Source organism: Phodopus roborovskii, unplaced genomic scaffold (genome assembly GCF_943737965.1).
Source record: "Phodopus roborovskii unplaced genomic scaffold, PHOROB, whole genome shotgun sequence".
Lineage (NCBI taxonomy): Eukaryota > Metazoa > Chordata > Mammalia > Rodentia > Cricetidae > Phodopus > Phodopus roborovskii.
The window spans coordinates 17,601,863-17,620,145 of NW_026126585.1; the positions used below are offsets into that span (position 1 = coordinate 17,601,863).

The window sequence follows — 18,283 nt, forward strand, 5'->3', positions numbered from 1 at the left end:
GTCTACATACATCAGTAATGGTAGCTCTAGTAATTACCTGCAGAAGAACTACCTAAGACCAAACTTCCAGCCTGCTGTGTAGTGGGTTCCACCTCTAGCTGAAGAGCTGTTAAATGTTTATAAGGACAGCACTTACAGGACTCACTCAGTTACTAAGCACAAACAAACAAAATGGAGATAAAACCAGGAAAAGGGTGTTTGGGAGGGCATTGTGTATGAGGGTTAGATGTAATTAAAATACATGGGTAGAGGAGCTGGAGAGATGGCACAGAGCTTCCAGAGGTCCTGAGTTCAGTTGCCAGCAACCACATGGTGGCTCAACAACCTTCTATCATGAGATCTGGTGCCCTCTGCTGGCCTGAAGGCAGATGTGCAGACAGAACATTATATATGTAATGAAAAATATGTAAATAACAATTTTAAATATTTAAAAAAATACACATGTGCAGAAAATCCTCAAAGTGAAAATTATCTAAGAAATAATGGTAGCTAATATCTGTAACTTGGATAACTGATTTTGTTCCTAAGATGTATAATGTACAAGTTAAAATTGTGTATAAACTACACGATTTCCATCCTCAACTAAAATTCAGAGTAGCTCTACGGGCTTCTTTAATCTCAACTCTCTCCAGACCATTGAAGTCCTTTTCAATGATCATGATTAAGGTGACAGATGTACCCATTAGCATTTTATGCTTTGTCTTGTCTTTGTTTACTTGTCAGAAATGATTACAATGTTAAAGTAAAAGGAATCTAATGACTCATAGGTTGAGTTAAGCAGAATTGGCATTCTTAAAGTTGTGTTTGGGTGCACATGAGAAAAGATAATAAAAGTTTGGCTTCAAGTGACAAAGGGCTTCTGGAGGTCACCTGGGATGACACAGTTGAGCTGAGTTGCTCCCTTAGGAAGTATTTGGGACTTTAAAATGTTTTCTTAATGATTAGGTTATTACATCCTGAATTACACATTTTCTAACTTATTCAGATTACAATATCTTCCGTGGTAGCTTTGTGTATAAATGGTTGAGACCTGTCAACAATTCCCACATAGCTGGTGTTTTTTTTTTTTTTTTGTTTGTTTTGTTTTTTGTATTATTTTTAAGACAGTTTTTATTCTTAAAGTGTGGGTGAGGGCCTGGTCAAAAGAAGACATGAGATCTGCAGCAGTGGAGCTCGGGGTGTTGTGACCCGCCTGGAGTAGGTGCTGCGTGCTCCAGTCTTCCCTCAAGGGCAGTGTGTGCTCTCAATGACAGTCATCTCCAGCTAGGGATGAACCTAGCTCAGTGCATTGGGGGCAAGTGCTTTGAGTTTTGTTCCCAGCTACTTTTACATTTTTTTTTTTTTTTTTTTTTTTTTTTCCCTTCTGTGATAGTATCTCTTTTCTTTTTTTTCTTTCTGGGGTAAGATGAGCTGCTAACCTCAGTAGTATTCTGCTTGCTTATGTTCAGATCAAAATAGTTTAGACATGGGGCCTTACTTACCTTACCCAAAGAGGGATTGGAGCTGATCAAGGTTGTTAACATGCTAGGATATTGTTACTTTGTAGCCCATAGAGTTTTAAATCATACTTTTGTATTTTACTAAGGCTTAAAAATTCTGTGCATACTTGTCTTGGTCTTTTAGATTAGATTGTTTTATCCTTTCAAAGCTTCTAACGTAGATTTAATTTTAGGGAGTAATTGATTCAGAAAGAATGGATTTTGAGCTGCTGCCAGATGATGAACGGCAGTGTATAAAATGCAAAACTACATGCTTCATGTCTGCCATCTCCTGCTCTTGCAAGCCCGGCCTGCTTGTTTGCTTACATCACGTGAGGGAGTTGTGTTCCTGTCCCCCTTACAAGTATAACCTGCGGTGAGTAGGGAGCATTAAGTCATTTCTCTCTCTGTGTGTGTGTGTGCGTGCGCGCGCGTGTGTACATGTGCATATTTATGGCGTGTGCGGGTGTGATCATAGTCTTGTGTGAATGTGGTTGTATATGTGCTTCAGTGTGCTAGTGGGGTGAGTACAGCCTCGGGTGCTGTCTGCGGGTAAGTTCTCTCTGTTGTTCTTGACAGTGTGTGCCAGCCTGGATGACCCATTACTTTCCAGGGAGTCTCCCATGTCACTGTATCAGTACCGGGGTGACAAACGCATGTTACAACACCCAGCTTTACATGCTTATTGATGTGAAGAGAACACACACCATGACTATGGCAGTTCGTATAAAAGAAAGCATCTAATTGGGGCTTGGTCACAGTTTCAGAGGTGTCCATTGTCCTCGTAGTAGGGAACAAGGTAGCCTCAGTGAGACATGGTAGCTGAGGTTTACATCAGGGCCCACAGACTGCAGGAAGATGACAGTAGGCTTCACTTGAGGACTTGAAGCCCCAAAGCCCAGCCCTAGTGACAGACTTACCCAAGGCCACGACTCCTAATACCTGTCAAGTATCACCACTCTAGTGAGCAAGCACTGAAATGCACTTGAGTATGGAGGCCATTGCTAATCACACCACCACACATGGCTTTGGGGGACTGGAACTCAGGTTCAGTTGCTTTTGTGGGAAGCGCTTTATCCATTGAGCCATCTTCTCAGCCCAGAGTCTTCACTAAACCCTCAGTGACATCTCTGTGGTAGTCTTTGTCCACAGTCACCTGTCTCAAAGCTGTCTGTGTTGTGTGTGCAGGTACAGATACACTCTGGATGACCTGTATCCTATGATGAACGCATTGAAGCTTCGAGCAGAGTCTTACAATGAATGGTCCTTAAATGTGAATGAAGCTTTGGAAGCAAAGATCAACAAGAAGAAAAGTACGTAATGCAGAAAGTGAGATTTGTAGCCAGTAAAGTAGAGTTGGATTTTGTTGCGCCAACAAAACAGATGGCTAAAAACAGTCTTATTTCACCCTTAGCTCCTATGATTGAACAGTTTTAGTTTTTTTTTTTTTTTTTTTTTGCTTTTCTTTTAGTATTTTCTTTTCATTAATTAATTATGTATACAGTCTTTTGTCTGTCTGCCTGCCTGCCAGCCAGAAAAGGCACCAGATCCCATTATAGATGGTTGTGAGCCACCATGTGCTTGCTGGGAATTGAACTCAAGGACTTCCAGAAAAGCAGCCGGTGCCCTTAACCTCTGAGCCATCTCTCTAGCCCCAGCTTTTACTATTTTCAAGACAGGGTTTCTCTTTGTAGCCTTGGCAGTCCTGGAGCTCACTTTGTAGACCAGGCTGGCCACCTACCTGCCTCTGCCTCCAGAAAGCTGGGATTAAAAAGGTGTGAGCCACCCCTGCTGGGCTAGAGATTTTTTCTTATTAAAAGATAACGATCTCCTCCCTCCTCCCTTAAGCCCCCAGTGGAGGGAAAACGTACATGCTACACAAGCCTGGCGACCTTGAGTTTGACCCCTAGAAAGGAGAGGCATCTCCCAACTCCTCAGAGGCTTCCTCTGACCTCCATATGTATACCAAGACTACATTCTCTTCTCCCCGCCCCCATAAAGACAGACATACAGATGTTACTGTGGCTTAACCCATTTTGTGGTCCTTCATTTTATCATTGACGAGAAAATGGTGATACTGCTCCCTTCCCCTAACTGAAAAGGAAGTTGCCTGCTAAACTGCAGAAAGGTTTGAAAGAGATGGTAGAAGTGACTGACAAGGGATGGATCGATAGCTCAGCATTTAAGAGCACTCACTCTTGCCAGGTGTGTTAGCGGATCCCTTTGACCCCAGTACTCTTGGAGGCAGAGGCAGGCAGATCTGAGTTTTAAAACCAATTGTGTCTACAGAGTGAATTCCAGGACAGCCAGGTCTACAAAGAGGTCTGGGAGGACAGGGTCAGCACTTGGTTCTGGCAGAAGACCCAGGTTCAATTCCCTCACCCACACAGCAGCTCTCAACTGTGCTTAGCTCCATCTCTAGGATATCCAGAACCCTCTTCTGGGTTCAGTGGTTACCAGGCGTTCGTGAGTGGAAGCGCGTGAAGAACTGTGCATGCATGCATGCGTGCGTGTGTGTGCGCGCGCACACACACACACACACACTCTTGTCTTTCTGTCTCACACACCCACACACACACATTCTCATGCACAAAAACACATACATATAAAATAAAATCTTTGATTAAAAAAAGGAAAAGGTAATGACAAATGTCGGGGATACTAAACTTTGATTAGAACTAGGAAGTGTTCATAGACATTTCATTAATATATTGCCTTTCAAAGAATCTTTTAAAATCAGTAGTATATTGCATTTTGGAGAATGTGTTTTTTAATTATAATTTCTTAAGATTTTTGTAGTTTACTTGTTTTGCTCTGAGACAAGGTTTCTCTGTGAACAGCCCTGGTTATCCTGGAACTTGCTTTGTAGACTAGCCTGGCCTCAAACTCAGATTTGCCTGTCTCTGCTTTCCCACTGCTGGGATTAAAGGTGTGAGCCACCACACCCAGCTTGATTTATTGTTTTTACGAGTACAGGTGTTCTGCCTACATGTATATCTATATATTACATGTATGCAGAAAGGGGCATTGTATCCCCTGGGACTGGAGTTATACATAGCTGTTATCCAACATGGATAATTAGAATTAAACCCAGGTCTTCTGGAAGAGCAGCCAATACTCTTAACCTCTGATCCAACACTCCAGCTCCCTTTTAAGTTTTTTCTTTCTCTGTCTTTATGGGAGTGGGGGAGATGTTGATTTTCTCTTGAAAAGAATGTGTAAACCCATTAGAATCACTTCTAGCATGAAGACCAACGCTAGGCACGTGTTCCGCTAATCCCCCCATAAGATAAATATTGTCTAAAGCATAGTAGCTGTAATGCTGCATCTGTGGAAGGAGCTTCCCACTCCTTTGTTTTGTAACTAATTATAAATTAATGATTGATCCCAGGATGATGTCTTTATTTTAGGTCTTGTCAGCTTTAAAGCTTTAATTGAAGAGTCAGAGATGAAGAAATTCCCAGACAATGACCTTCTGCGTCACCTTCGATTGGTCACACAGGACGCAGAGAAGTGTGCCTCTGTTGCCCAACAGTTGCTCAATGGCAAAAGGCAGACAAGGTATATAATCTATGGACCTGAACTTAGAAAGCTGTTAAAGTTTTTCCTTTCTGTCCTAGATTTCTGTGACTTGAGACCTATGAGTAATGAACATATATGTTCTCACAAAGCTTCCTCTGGGCTTGTGTTTTATAGGTATCGATCTGGTGGAGGAAAGTCTCAGAATCAGTTGACCGTGAATGAACTCCGACAGTTTGTGACACAGTTGTATGCTCTTCCATGTGTCCTTAGTCAGACACCATTGCTAAAGGTAACCATACAAAGATGTATGAGTGGACGCCGGGGTAAATCCCATATTGTTTATACTCAGTTGGCATTAAGTAGCCCTCTGCAGTGGTTAATTTGTGTGCGCGCATGCATGCGTCAGATAGATATATTAAATCTGGAGTTTCCAGTGATTATGAGCCCCCTGGCTTGGGTGCTGGAAACTGCAAGTCTGCTCTCCTTGAGTGATGCATTAATGTGGGTACATAGGAGATTATAACAGGGAAAGGTAAAGTTGAATTTCACTAGGAAATTACTGGTGAATCTGGCATGGTGACCCACATTTTTAATCCCAGTGATTATAGAGCTTGAGAAAGGAGGACTGTCTAGGTTGTGGTTAAAGGGGATGGAGAGATAGTTCAGTGGTTATGAGTTCTTGCTCATAACCATGAGGATCAGAGATTGCATCCTAGCCTCCATGTAACCTATTAGGCATCCCTTCCTCATGTGCCTCTAACTCCAGTTTCTAGTGGGCCCAGAAACAGGATTGTTGCCAAGACTTACTGGCTTCCTGGCTGAAAAAAAATGTGAGCTCAGGTTGAGGGAGAGAGCCTATCTTGGAGGAATAGAAGACTCTTAATGCCTCTTCTGGTCATGACAGACATGAATGCTTGTACGTGAACATACATAGGTGTGTAAAACAACCTCTCACAAACAAATCCAAAAAAACAAGACAGAAACAAACCAAACCGTAAGAAGTGTAACCACCTACCTGTTCTTATGGTTGGCATACATTTTCTTTTGTGATTTCATTTGTGACTGACATTTGTGTTGCCTTTTGGTTTTTCCAGACAGGGTTTCTCTGTATTGATTTGGAGTCTGTCCTGGAACTAGTTCTTGTAGACTGGGCTGGCCTCGAACTACTAGAGATCTGCCTGCCTCTACCTCCAAGGCTTGGATTAAGGGTGTGCACTACCAGTGCCTGTCTTTGTTGCTTTTTTTTTTTTAAAAAAAAAAAAAAAAAAAAAAAAACTCAGATTATTACTGACAACGTGGCTTGGGGAAGAGGCTTGCATTAGCTATGACCTTCAGATTTTAAGTTTGAAAGAACTCAAGTACTGAAGTGCTGTTTGGAAGGTATGGCTTCTATTGTCTGATTTCATTTGTTGCTTGCTTTCAGGATCTCTTGAATCGTGTAGAGGAGTTCCAGCAGCACAGCCAGAAACTACTCTCTGAGGAAATGCCTAGTGCTGCTGAGCTGCACGCATTGCTGGATGTCAGCTTTGAGTTTGATGTTGAACTTCCACAACTTGCTGAGATTCGTACACGCTTAGAACAGGCCCGTTGGCTGGAAGAGGTGCAACAGGCGTGCCAAGATTCCAGTTCCCTTTCATTGGATGATATGAGGCGACTCATAGACTTAGGGGTGGGGCTGGCTCCATACGCAGCTGTGGAGAAAGCTATGGCCCGCCTGCAAGAGCTGCTTACAGTGTCTGAGCACTGGGATGACAAAGCCAAGGGCCTTCTCAGAGCAAGGTAAACAAGACGAGTCTCAGCCTCTCCCTGGGGAGTTTGCCTGTGTGACCTTCAGAGCCTCGAGCAGAGGGCAGCACACTGTCCAACATAGCTGACGTCGTAAAACACTGGGGCAAAAGCTCATCTGTTTGAGCCTGCTTTGAAACGTGAGAAAAGAAAGTTAGCCAGGTGGCAGTGGCTGTGGTGGTGGTGCTTGGCTTAATCCCAGGGGCAGGTGGATCTCTGTGAGTTTGAGGCCAGCCTGGTTTACAGAGCGAGTTCCAGGATAGCGGGAGCTATATAATAAGACTGTTACAAGAAAGAAAATTAATGTTTATTTTACTGGTTATAAAATAAATGATTTAGATGGGAGTGACTTAAAATAAGATTAAATGAAATGTCCCTATACTCTCTAATGATACTATCTTTGAGAGAAGAAAACATTTACAAATATGTGGAACTATTCATATTTACAGTTCATAAGTGAAACCCAGAGTCATGAAAGACTCTGTATCATGCCTGGGTGTTGATGTGTTTATTCTATGCAGTGATGGTAATGCGGAGTATTTTCAGTAGAAATCATATTTTTGCTGTTGCTGGGTAAGTGAGGATATTTAGTCTGTAGACTTTTGATTGAGATGTGTTAACGTTCTGCACCAGAGGTGAAAATGAAGTTATTTCCTAGTCTTGCTTTCTATATGGCAGATCTTTATTGTTTGAGTGGACAGCATAAGCATTAAAGAAGTCTAGGTTGTAGATACTGTTTTGCATTAGAAGATGTGAAATGTTTTGGCATTGCGCTTTATTAATGTTTTAAAGAATTTACATTATCTGATTCTTTTGGTTATTTGAGACGGGGTTTCTCTGTATAGCCCTGACTACCCTGGAACCCAATCTGTAGACCAGGCTGGCCTCCGAACTCACTGAGATCCACCTTAATCCCAAATGCTGGGATTAAAGGCTTAGTTTGATTTTTAACATCTTGTCTAGTTTAACACAGAAAAAAATTACTCCAGTTGTGCACTACTTTATGCAGTAGACTTTGTGTTAGTTAGGTCATAAAATCGGGGACAGGTGGAACTAAATGCAGTTTTGGAATGTATGGGCGAGGGGCTGGGGCAGCTGTTAGAAGAGCTTTGTGCTCTGTCTGTCCTAGCACACAAGTTCCAGCTCCAAGCTCACACCTGCCTGAAACACACACATACACACTCTGATAAAACTCTCCCTTGCTCTGGAATCTTAATCATTTCAGATGAGCTAACTTGTAAGTAGTGGCCAATGTAACCATAAGAAAACTATTTCTGATGGCTGATGTGGTTTGCTTTTGTAGACCACGGCATTCTTTGAGCAGCCTTGCTGCAGCAGTGAAGGAGATCGAGGAGATCCCTGCCTATCTGCCCAATGGTGCAGTTTTGAAAGATTCAGTGCAGAGAGCCAGAGACTGGCTTCAAGATGTGGATGCCCTGCAGGTAGGTTAAAAAGGGAAAAAACCCTGAATATTAGTCTGCGGCTAGCTGCTGCTGTTTGTTTTGTTTTGTTTTCGCCCCCTAACCTGGACAGAAGTAGGAAAGAAACTTTTCAACTGCTGTTCCCCAGTGGTGACTGCAGAGTGGGTAAGCGGGTGGAAGTAGAAGGTGACAGCTCTCTGGTGATTGAACTTAGCTCACACGTGTGACAGCTCTCAGACATGCAATGACTATGCCTACAGTTTTCTTCTCTGGCTTCTTTTTTTTTGTGTGGGGGGGTGGCTTTTCAAGACAGGTTTCTCTGTAGCTTTGGAGCCTTTCCTGGAACTTGTTCTGTAGACCAGACTGGCCTTGAACTCACAGAGATCCGCCTGCCTCTGCTGGGACTAAAGGCGTGCGCCACCACCGCCTAGCTCACATTAATTATTTTACCCATCCGACACTAACTTTAACAGATTTGTGAGTTATTTGTTGAAGGAAAAACACATGTTGCCTTTTCCCGCTTGACCCTCAGTGAATTTAACATGTTGAAGTCATGGGTCATTGATCGTGGGCCAGACTGAATTATGCTTTTCCTATTTTACATAGAAGTATTCATTTCTTATTTATTAGGCAGGAGGACGCGTGCCACTGTTAGAAGCACTCATTGACCTTGTTGCAAGGGGTCGATCTATCCCAGTACATCTGAATTCTTTACCAAGACTGGAATTATTAGTAGCTGAAGTTCAGGCTTGGAAAGAATGTGCTGCTAAAACGTTCTTGACTGAGAATTCACCATATTCTCTGTTAGAGGTAAGCTTGCAACCATCTCTAATTTGAATACTGTCCATAGCATGCCCCTCTTGTTGGATCTATCTGCTGTGAGTTGGGTTTAGGAAACTTTAAATGTTCTGGCTACATGTAAGGTGTAGTCTAAATGTCTAAAGAACATTTTTCCATTGAATAGGATTTGTTCCGTGTATGAGTCTTACTGTGTAGACAGGTGATCTTGAAATTGTGCCTGTCTTCTTTCTGTTAAGTTCAGGTATATGCGCCACACCTGGGTGGGTAAAGGTTTCTGTTTATAGTAAAATTAGACTCTAAAACCTGCCTGTGATTCACTACCTTCATTTTATCTTAGTCTATTTATGTGTATCGTATGTGGATAGTTCCTATGGAAGGCTGAAGGTAAGGCTGATGCTCTGGAACTGCTGTGAACTTGATGAGTGCAGCTAATTGGACCCCAGTTCTGTCTAAGAACAGCCAGTGTTGTTAACGTTAGTAAACCTGATATGACCTCACCAACTTTTCATAAAAAGTACTTAAGCTGTATTTTTTCATTTTTGTAAGCTGGTGCTCATGAATTTCATTGGCATCAGTTAGCATCTAACACATCTTTACTTATTTAATTAGATCTATAATAAGGGTCTGTTTTCTCAGCCAAGCTCCTCCCTTTCCCTTTTTGTTTTCCTTTTCAAATCAGTTGGTGTGTGTGCTTGCACATGAGTTTTCAAATCAGTTGATGGTGTGTGTACTTGCACATGAGTTTTCAAATCAGTTGATGGTGTGTGTGCTTGCACATTAGTTTTCGGAGTTAGGCAGCATTTTTCAAAGAAAATGATAGATAATAATAATTGTATACCCTGCCCATTATTTTGGCTTCTAACTTGTGTAATCCGAAGTCTATTTTCTTTCAACAATGGTCGTGTTTTCCCTCACATTAGGTACTTTGTCCAAGGTGTGATATTGGCCTTTCGGGACTGAAAAGGAAACAGAGAAAGTTGAAGGAGCCCTTGCCAAGTGGGAAGAGGAGAAGCGCCAAACCAGAGAGTCTGAGTGAGCTGGAGAGGGCCTTAACGGAGAGCAGAGAGGCTGCCTCCGCTGTACGTAGTGGGTGTCTGCTCTCTGTCTGTCTTCTGTTTGTTCTGGGGGAGGATAGTTTCTTACCCTTAGGTACTCTGTAAGAATATTGACACAATTAGTAGAATAATTTGAAAAGTGCTTGAGTTTGCCAAAAGTACTTTTGAAAATTGTCAAGTTTAAGGATAGTTTTAATAGGGCCTAGAGGTGGTGGCGCACACCTTTAATCCCAGCACTCGGGAGGCAGAGGCAGGTGGATCTCTGAGTTGGAGGCCAGCCTGGTCTACAGAGCAAGTTCTAGGATAGCCAGGGCTACACAGTGAAACCCTGTCTTAAACAACAACAACAACAACAACAAAACTGTTTCAATGGTAAATCACACTTGCCTTGGTGTTAATGCAAAGTAATAAAATACAAAAGTTCCCAGAGGCTCATAAAATTTGGAGTAGGCCACCCAATCTGAGTCTTTGTTTGAAGTGGGCTCTCTGTGGTTTTCTTGGTGTACACTCTGTAGACCAGGCTGGCCTCAGACTTGAACAGATCCACCTGCCTCTGCCTCCTGAGTGCTGGGATTAAAGATGTATGTCACTGTGCCTGGCTCAATCTTTGAGTCTTGAATATTGAGAATGCATATGGGTTCATCTAGAAATACTAGTTAGGAGACGAATGCTGCCAGAAAGGAGGAACAAGTTAACTAGTTAACTCGACATAGGAAATACAAGTATACACCATAGCTGGGTATGGTGGGGCTCAGGAGGCAGAGGATGGCGGATCTGTGGGTTCTGAGCTAGTCAAAGTTAGTTAGTGAGACCTGATCTCAAAATGTTAAAAAAAAAAATTATACTGGATGATTGAGTCTTGCTAACATTTTGTAAGCATTGTTTATTCAAGATAGCACCAAGAACAACAGGAGACAGTGTCTAGGGAATGTGCTTGGTGAGCATAATGAATGCCACCATTGAATAGGGGATAGAGTATTGCCTGGCTGTTGAGATTGCTCAGTGGGTGGAGGCCCTTGCCAGATTTGAGCGTTGCCTCATAAGAATACAGTCATGTGTCACTTAACAGAGGTATAAATTCTGGGGAATGTACTGTTGCTCAGATTAGTCATTGTATGTGTATCATACCAGTCATACTATATCTGTGCTTCGTTTTGTGAAGCCTTTATTGAAAATGGTGGTTCTTTCCCTTAAAATACATAAATGCCTATTTCAACTTCTACCTATCTAATACAGGGGTCCTTGTTTAAGGATTCCCTTGTGTACATAAGCTGTGGAAATGGTCAGGTTCTGAGAGGTCAATTATTTGCTTTCCATTGCTAAGCTGTAGAAAGAAACCTTATCACATAACATACATGCATACATATGTACATTTAACAAAAAGATGTTATCTTAATACACCAGAAGTTTGATATTTGATTTACTTCTATACCTATCCCCATCATTTAAATAAATACATAAATAATGTCTTCCTTCATATATCCATTTCCCCAATCTGTAAAGAAGCAATGGGATTTTTTTTTTTTCCCTTAACCCTCAGGTGCTTCATCTTACAACTCGAGCCTGATTTGGCTTATTGAGTTCTTTTGCTTTGGTTTTCAAGACAGGGTTTCTCTGTGTAAAAGCTCTGTAGAGCAGGCTGGCCTCCAGCTCACAGAGATCCGCCTCCCCCTGTCTCCCAGTGCAGCAATGAAAGGCGTACGCCGCCTCCTGCCTGGCTCCAGGTGGTTTTTCTCTTTAACTTTTTTCTCAGGGACTAATGTCAGCCCCTTGTTGCTGTGTTCATCACATAGATGACTTAGCAGTGGACACTAGTAGACAAAGAGCAGCCCCGTTTGTAGTTCAGGCTGGACTCAGGCTTGGACAGTCATGCTGGCGTGGCCTCCTGAGGACAGTGATTTCAGTCCTGAGCTGTCTCCCCTGCTCTACACAAAATCTAAGGGCATGAAAGCACACAGAAAGTGTCAGTGCCAGTCTTTTCAGAGGAGTATTCTTGGTCATAATCTACAAGCCAGACCCCCCCCCCCCAATACCTTTTTTTAAACATTTAAATTAGAAACAATCTTATTTTATATTTCAATCCCAGTTCCCTCTGTCCCATTCTCCCCCCATCCCTCTTCTGCTCCATAGAAAGGGTGAGGCCACCTCTGGGGATCATCAAAAGTCTGTCGCATCATTTGGGTGAGGGCCCAGGCCCGCCCCCCCCGCCCCGCCCCCTCCCCCCCCGCCCCCCCCCCCGTGTCTAGGCTGAGAGAGCATCCCTCTATGTGAATGGGCTCCCAATGTCCATTCATACACTAGGGACAGATGCCGTTCCGTTACCAGGGGCCCCATAGACTGCCCAGGCCTCCCAACTGTCACCCTCGTGCAAGGGGCCTGGTTCTGGCCTATGCTGCTTTCCAAACTGTCAGTCGGGTCCATGAACTCCCCTTGTTGGGGTCATCTGTTTCTGTGGCTTCTCCTCTCTCTCTACCACTGGATTCCAGGGGTTCAGCTCAGTGTACAAGCCAGACTTTTAACACATGGCGTAGCTTAAGTAATTGCTCACACTGTATTTACTGTGTGCAAGGCAGAGAGTATTCTGTCTCATACCTTTTGATTCTCATCATAGATCTTGTGGCGTACAGGTTGTTGGCATATTCATTTTGTGCATGCAGAAATTTAGCCATAGTGGATGTGTCTTAGCTTGAGGCAGAGCTTGTTCTGGATTTGAATGCAGATATATGTACTCTGGAGCCCATCTAATTAGCGATTTGAGTTGTGGATGAGGGATAGTTCTCTATGACAATATCCATGATGGCTCACTCCTTTGCAGATGGCAACTCTTGGGGAAGCTCGCCTAAGAGAGATGGAAGCTTTGCAGTCTCTCAGACTTGCCAACGAAGGGAAATTGCTGTCACCTGTTCAAGATGGAGAGCTGAAAGTCTGCCTGTGCCAGAAGTCTCCAGTCCCTCCCATGATCCAGTGCGAACTCTGCAGGGATGCCTTCCACACTAGTTGTGTGGCAGTACCCAGCATCTCACAAAGCCCCAGAATCTGGCTCTGTCCTCATTGTCGAAGGTCAGAGAAGCCTCCATTAGAGAAAATTCTGCCCCTGCTGGCCTCCCTACAGCGTATACGAGTTCGTCTTCCTGAGGGGGATGCTCTTCGCTATATGATCGAAAGAACCGTGAACTGGCAACACAGAGCCCAGCAACTGCTTTCCTCAGGGAATCTAAATTTTGTGCAAGACCAAGTGGGCTCTGGACTGTCGTTTAGCAGATGGCAAGCGTCAGCAGGACAGGCATCAGAGACCAACAAGGTGAGCCTGGCTGTTGTGGGGCACTGACATCTGCGTCACTCTGTGGTCCTGTCAAGTGTTGCCATAGCATTTATGGACTTAAACTTGCCTCTTTAGAGGCCGTCCACCTCCTTCTGTCCTTACAGTTTTCTCTGTCCCTAGCTGTCTGGAGTTTTTGTTTGTTTGCCTTTCAGATTATTGTTAATTATTAATGTGTGTGCTCTGGGGCATGCATGATTTGGGGTTGTGATAAAAGGCCCTTTAGCTCACGTGGGCTCTGAGAACTCTTGTCAGGCTTGGGCCTCAGGGCACCTTGCTGGCCCAGCTCTCTGTGTTTTGAGATGTGGTCTCTCCTAACTAACCCAGACTGGTCTTGACCTCAGCGTATGTATCTGAGGACGATGTTGAACTTTTGTTCTTCTGCCTTGTCTCCTGAGTGCTGAGTTATTGGCAGGTGACATTATTTGGTTCTGAGGATTGAACATTTAACCAACCAAAGTGCATCCCCACTGTCAGGAGCCTTCTTAGACATTCTGGGTTTTTTTTTTTTTTGTACACATGTGTACCTTTTTGTATATACAAAATTTTATACTTTATTCTGTTAACCTGTATGCAAGTTTAATTTATGCATGTACTCTTATTTTAAATTTTTGTTTGAAATTTTTTTCCCTTCTTGTAAATCACTGTGTAGAAAGGGAAACCACCACTTGCTTTGTCCTTTTAGCCTTTAAAAAGAATGATGTTTGATGGGTTCAGATGCATTTACACATTTTCTTTTTTTTGTGTTTGTGTGTATGTTTATGTGTGTAGACCCTGGGGCAGCTATCTACCTTGTATTTTTGAGACAGGGTTTTAGTAGACTCTCTTAGGCTTTCCAGTTAAGCTAGTTTGTGTGGCCATTAGGCTTCAAGGATCTGCTTGTCCCCTATTCTGTGGTGCAGGGACTGTCTACTAGCACATACTACCGTACCTGGCTGATTGTTTGGTCTGTTTGTTTGCTTGCTTGCTTTAACGTGAGTGCTGGAGATCAAACTCACGTGTTCATGCTTATGACAAACACTTTACAAACTGAGCTGTCTCCCTAAGTTCTTATTCATGGTCTTATTATCAAAAGGCAGACCTTCTGACCATCTCTGCAGTGAGTGGTCAGTTTCCTGTTGTCTCCTGTAGATGGACTGCAGGAAAAGTGTGTGATCGTGTACCACGTGTGTGCCTGGTGCTCCAGAGGTCTGAAGAGGGCACTGGATTCCTTGGAACTAGAGTCACACTATATAGGTGTTGGAAATTGAACCCAGGTCCCCTGCAAAAACATGTGCTGTTAACTGCTGAGCCAACTCTGTATCTCCTAAAGTAGTTTTTACAACTAATTATATGTGTTTATGTGCTCATATGCAGGAATCCATGACTCAGGTCATTAGGCATCTCAGCAAACACCTACCTGCTGAGCCACTTTGCTGGCCTCTTATGCCAATATATTTTTGTAACAAAGATATTTACAAACTGTATCCTTGGCCAGTCAGAAGGCTGAGGCAGGTAGGATCACTTGAGCACATGAGTTCTAGGCCAGGATGGACAAAGTAGAGATGCCCCATCTCTCTTAACAATTTGAAGCTAGACACGGCCTGTTGTGTTTGCCTGGGGTTTGTCCCCTGCACCACAAAGGAGAGGGGAGGAGGGAAGATCCTAATTCTCAGGAGTTGAGTGCTTAGCAGAGCACCAGTAAGGACTACAGTGACCATCTTAGGTCATTTGCTCCCCTTCAGGCTGCTGTAATAGCAAGTGATTGGATACTGCTGCTGTTGGGGTAGCCAATAGCAAAGCCACTTGTATTCCTTTACCAGGGCTGTCCTGAGAGTTCTGTTGTTGGTTTTTTTTTTTTTTTTTTTTTTTTGGAGACCCAAGGTTTCATAGAGCCATGGGTGTTCTCAAACTCCTGATCCTCCTGCTGTAGCCTGCAAAGTGCTGGGTTGCTGGTGTGCCACCATGCCTAGCTGTTACATAAACACAGAAAGGTGCTCTGTTTCTTTTCCCAAGATTTTTGCCTCTGAGATCAGTCTGTCGGTTTGGCATGCTTCTGGGTGCCAGAGGAGACTTACTGAAAAAACAATGTCTTTTATTCTAGAAGGTAACTTCGGACTGGTAGAGTTTTCGATCTGCAAAAGCCTTGTAATGAGGTGTTTCTCTTTCATTAGGTGTCTCAACCCCCTGGTACCACATCCTTTCCATTGCCTGAGGACTGGCACAGCAGAAGCTCGGGTTCACACTCTCCCTTCCACACCGGACAGAGTTGTGTCCCCCTCCATGGTTTGTATTGTATTTCACACTGTCCTAGGTAGTGACAGGCCACCTGTGTCCAATATGTATAAAGAACAGAGCACTCAGGAGGCCGAGACAGGAGGATTATGATTCCAGGGCTTTCTGGGCTACATAGCAAAACCAAGAAACAAACCAAAGATCTTTATTACTGAGCATTTTCTTAGTAGTGAAGTGATGGGTTGCATTTGAAGATTTATAAAAGCAAAGGATACAGGAATGCATCCTCTTACTTTTAGGGATAAGAGTTATGCCTACACCAATGAACACCAAGCACCATGTAGGCTTGATTGAGATTGGGGATGGGTTTCATTATCTTAAGTTGGCCACAAACTCCCTATGTAGCTGAGGATGAAGCTGATCTTCCTGCTTCCAATCCAGAAGTGCTGGGATTGTAACTGAGGACCACCATACGTGGCCCTAATACAGAGTTCTGCCTAACATTTCAGCTGGAATCTGTCAAGGTAGAAGACACGGTCATTTTAGTATTATCTATAAGTAAAGAGTGAATTCAGATAGAGTGGTTATTTCCGCTGTAACCAAGTGTTAGGGAATCTACCTTACCCTCTCTTTGTTGTGTCTTAGATAGGATTTCTGTTGCTTTGAAGAGATACCATGACCACAACTCTCTCGGTTGGTTGGTTTTTTTTTTTTTTTTTTGAGACACGGGTTCTCTGTAGCTTTGAAGCCTGTTCTGGAACTCTCTTTGTAGACCAGGCTGGCCTCAAATTTACAGAGATCTGAGTGCTTCTGCTGGGATTAAAGGCATGCTCCTTTAACACTGCCGGGCCTGACCACAGCAACTATCTTACAAAAGGACAAACATTTAGCTGGACATTGGTGATGCATGCCTTCAATCCCACTTGGGAGGCAGAGGTATTCGGATCTCTGTGAGTTTAAGGCCATCTGATCTACAGAGCCAGTTCCAGGACAGGCTCCAAAGCTACAGAGAACCCTGTCTTAAACTCCCCTCCCCCCAAAAGATAAATAAGTAAAAGGAGAAAAATTTAATTGGGGTGGTTTACAGTTCAGAGCTTTATTCCATTATGTCACGGTGTGATTTGGCGATGTTCAGGCAGACACGGTGCTGGAGAAAGAGTTGAGAGCCCTACATCTTGAAGTGCGGCAGCAGGAAGTGAACTGAGACACTGGGTGTGGCTTGAGCATTGGAGACCTCAAAGCCACGCCTCCACAGTGGCACACTTCCTCCAGCAGGGCAGGGCCATACTTAATCCAACAAATCCAGACCTCTTCATAGTGCCACTCAAACTACCACATATAGTTAGGCATATTATGTAAACCTAACAAACCACTGCAGTTAAAAGAGGAAAGTGGCATGGGGACATCTTCTCTGCTAAGAAGCTTTAAATCTGCAAGTACTAATCCTGTTTTGATTGGTTTGGTCTTTACCAGGAGTGAGTCCAGAAGTGAGTGAGTTGTTGATGGAGGCCCAGTTGCTCCAGGTATCCCTTCCTGAAATTCAGGAGCTTTATCAGACTTTACTTACAAAGCCAAGCTCTGCTCAGCAAACCGACCGAAGCTCACCTGTTAGAGCCTGTACTGAAAAGGTGAGTGCCAGGCTGCTGGGAAAGTCTGCAGCGGCATTTCATGTCTGTGTGTAACCCTGGATGCTTTGTTTGGTGAAAGAGATAGCTCTGTCTTTGAGCCACAAGAGCCTTCAAACTGTACCTCACCACTCCATTCTGTACAAGGGCAGACACTGAAACCACTCACAGCAGTTAGGGTATCATAGCTAAATTTATTTTTAACTTTTTAGGGAACTGTTTTCTTCCTTGAGTGGGATTATTGGGATAATATGGAGGAATTGGATTATTTTACTCTATAATAGCAATGCTATAAAGATGAACATTGTGAATGAAAGGGCCTTCCTTCCTTTTGTTAGCAAAGATTTTAAAGATGCTTAATAACAAATGGTTTTCTTTACTCCTCCAAAGCAGGAGGCTAAGATTGGATGTAGATGTTGATGGTGCTTGTCCGAGGTGCTGAAGGACACTCTGCAATGGCCTGTTACACACACTCACACACACACACATTTACACACTCTCACACACTTAGACTCACACACACTCACTCACACACTTATACTCACACACTTACACTCACACTCACACACTCACACACTTACACTCACACACACTCACACACTTACACTCACACACTTATACTCACACACTTACACTCACACACATACACTCACACACACTCACACACTTACACTCACACACACACACACACACACACTCCCTACTCCTCACCCCTTTCATGTGTATTTTTGTACGATGTGTATTTATGTGTATATGCATGTCTCATGCATGTGTGTATTTATGCTGTGCATGTGGATCCTGAAGTTGACGTCCACACTCTGATTGCTCGCCTCTACCCGATTCACTGAGATATGCTCTGTGAATTGAGCTTGCAGATGGGCTGTTCTTGTTAGCCAGCTTGCTCCGGGGATCCCCACCTCTGCCTTCTGAGGCTGAAACCACAGCCACTGAGTATTGACATGGATTTGGGGCTCCCTCTGGTCCCTTGCTTTCATGGCAACAACATTTAACTGCTGAGCCACACACACACACACACACACACACACACACACACACACCCGTA

The 18,283-nt window shown here is 43.5% G+C and overlaps 1 protein-coding gene across 1 annotated transcript in view; it reads left to right on the forward strand.

Moving 5' to 3' along the window:
• Kdm5b (lysine demethylase 5B) overlaps positions 1-18,283 on the forward strand; it is a 55,641-nt gene that overhangs the window by 35,832 nt on the left and 1,526 nt on the right. Inside the window, exons 15-25 of the mRNA XM_051204146.1 lie at positions 1,673-1,854; positions 2,667-2,791; positions 4,889-5,039; positions 5,175-5,289; positions 6,424-6,779; positions 8,089-8,227; positions 8,837-9,016; positions 9,928-10,086; positions 12,878-13,363; positions 15,535-15,646; positions 17,069-17,223. Of these exons, the coding sequence (XP_051060103.1) occupies positions 1,673-1,854; positions 2,667-2,791; positions 4,889-5,039; positions 5,175-5,289; positions 6,424-6,779; positions 8,089-8,227; positions 8,837-9,016; positions 9,928-10,086; positions 12,878-13,363; positions 15,535-15,646; positions 17,069-17,223 (2,160 nt within the window). The remainder of the gene's footprint in view (positions 1-1,672; positions 1,855-2,666; positions 2,792-4,888; positions 5,040-5,174; positions 5,290-6,423; positions 6,780-8,088; positions 8,228-8,836; positions 9,017-9,927; positions 10,087-12,877; positions 13,364-15,534; positions 15,647-17,068; positions 17,224-18,283) is intronic.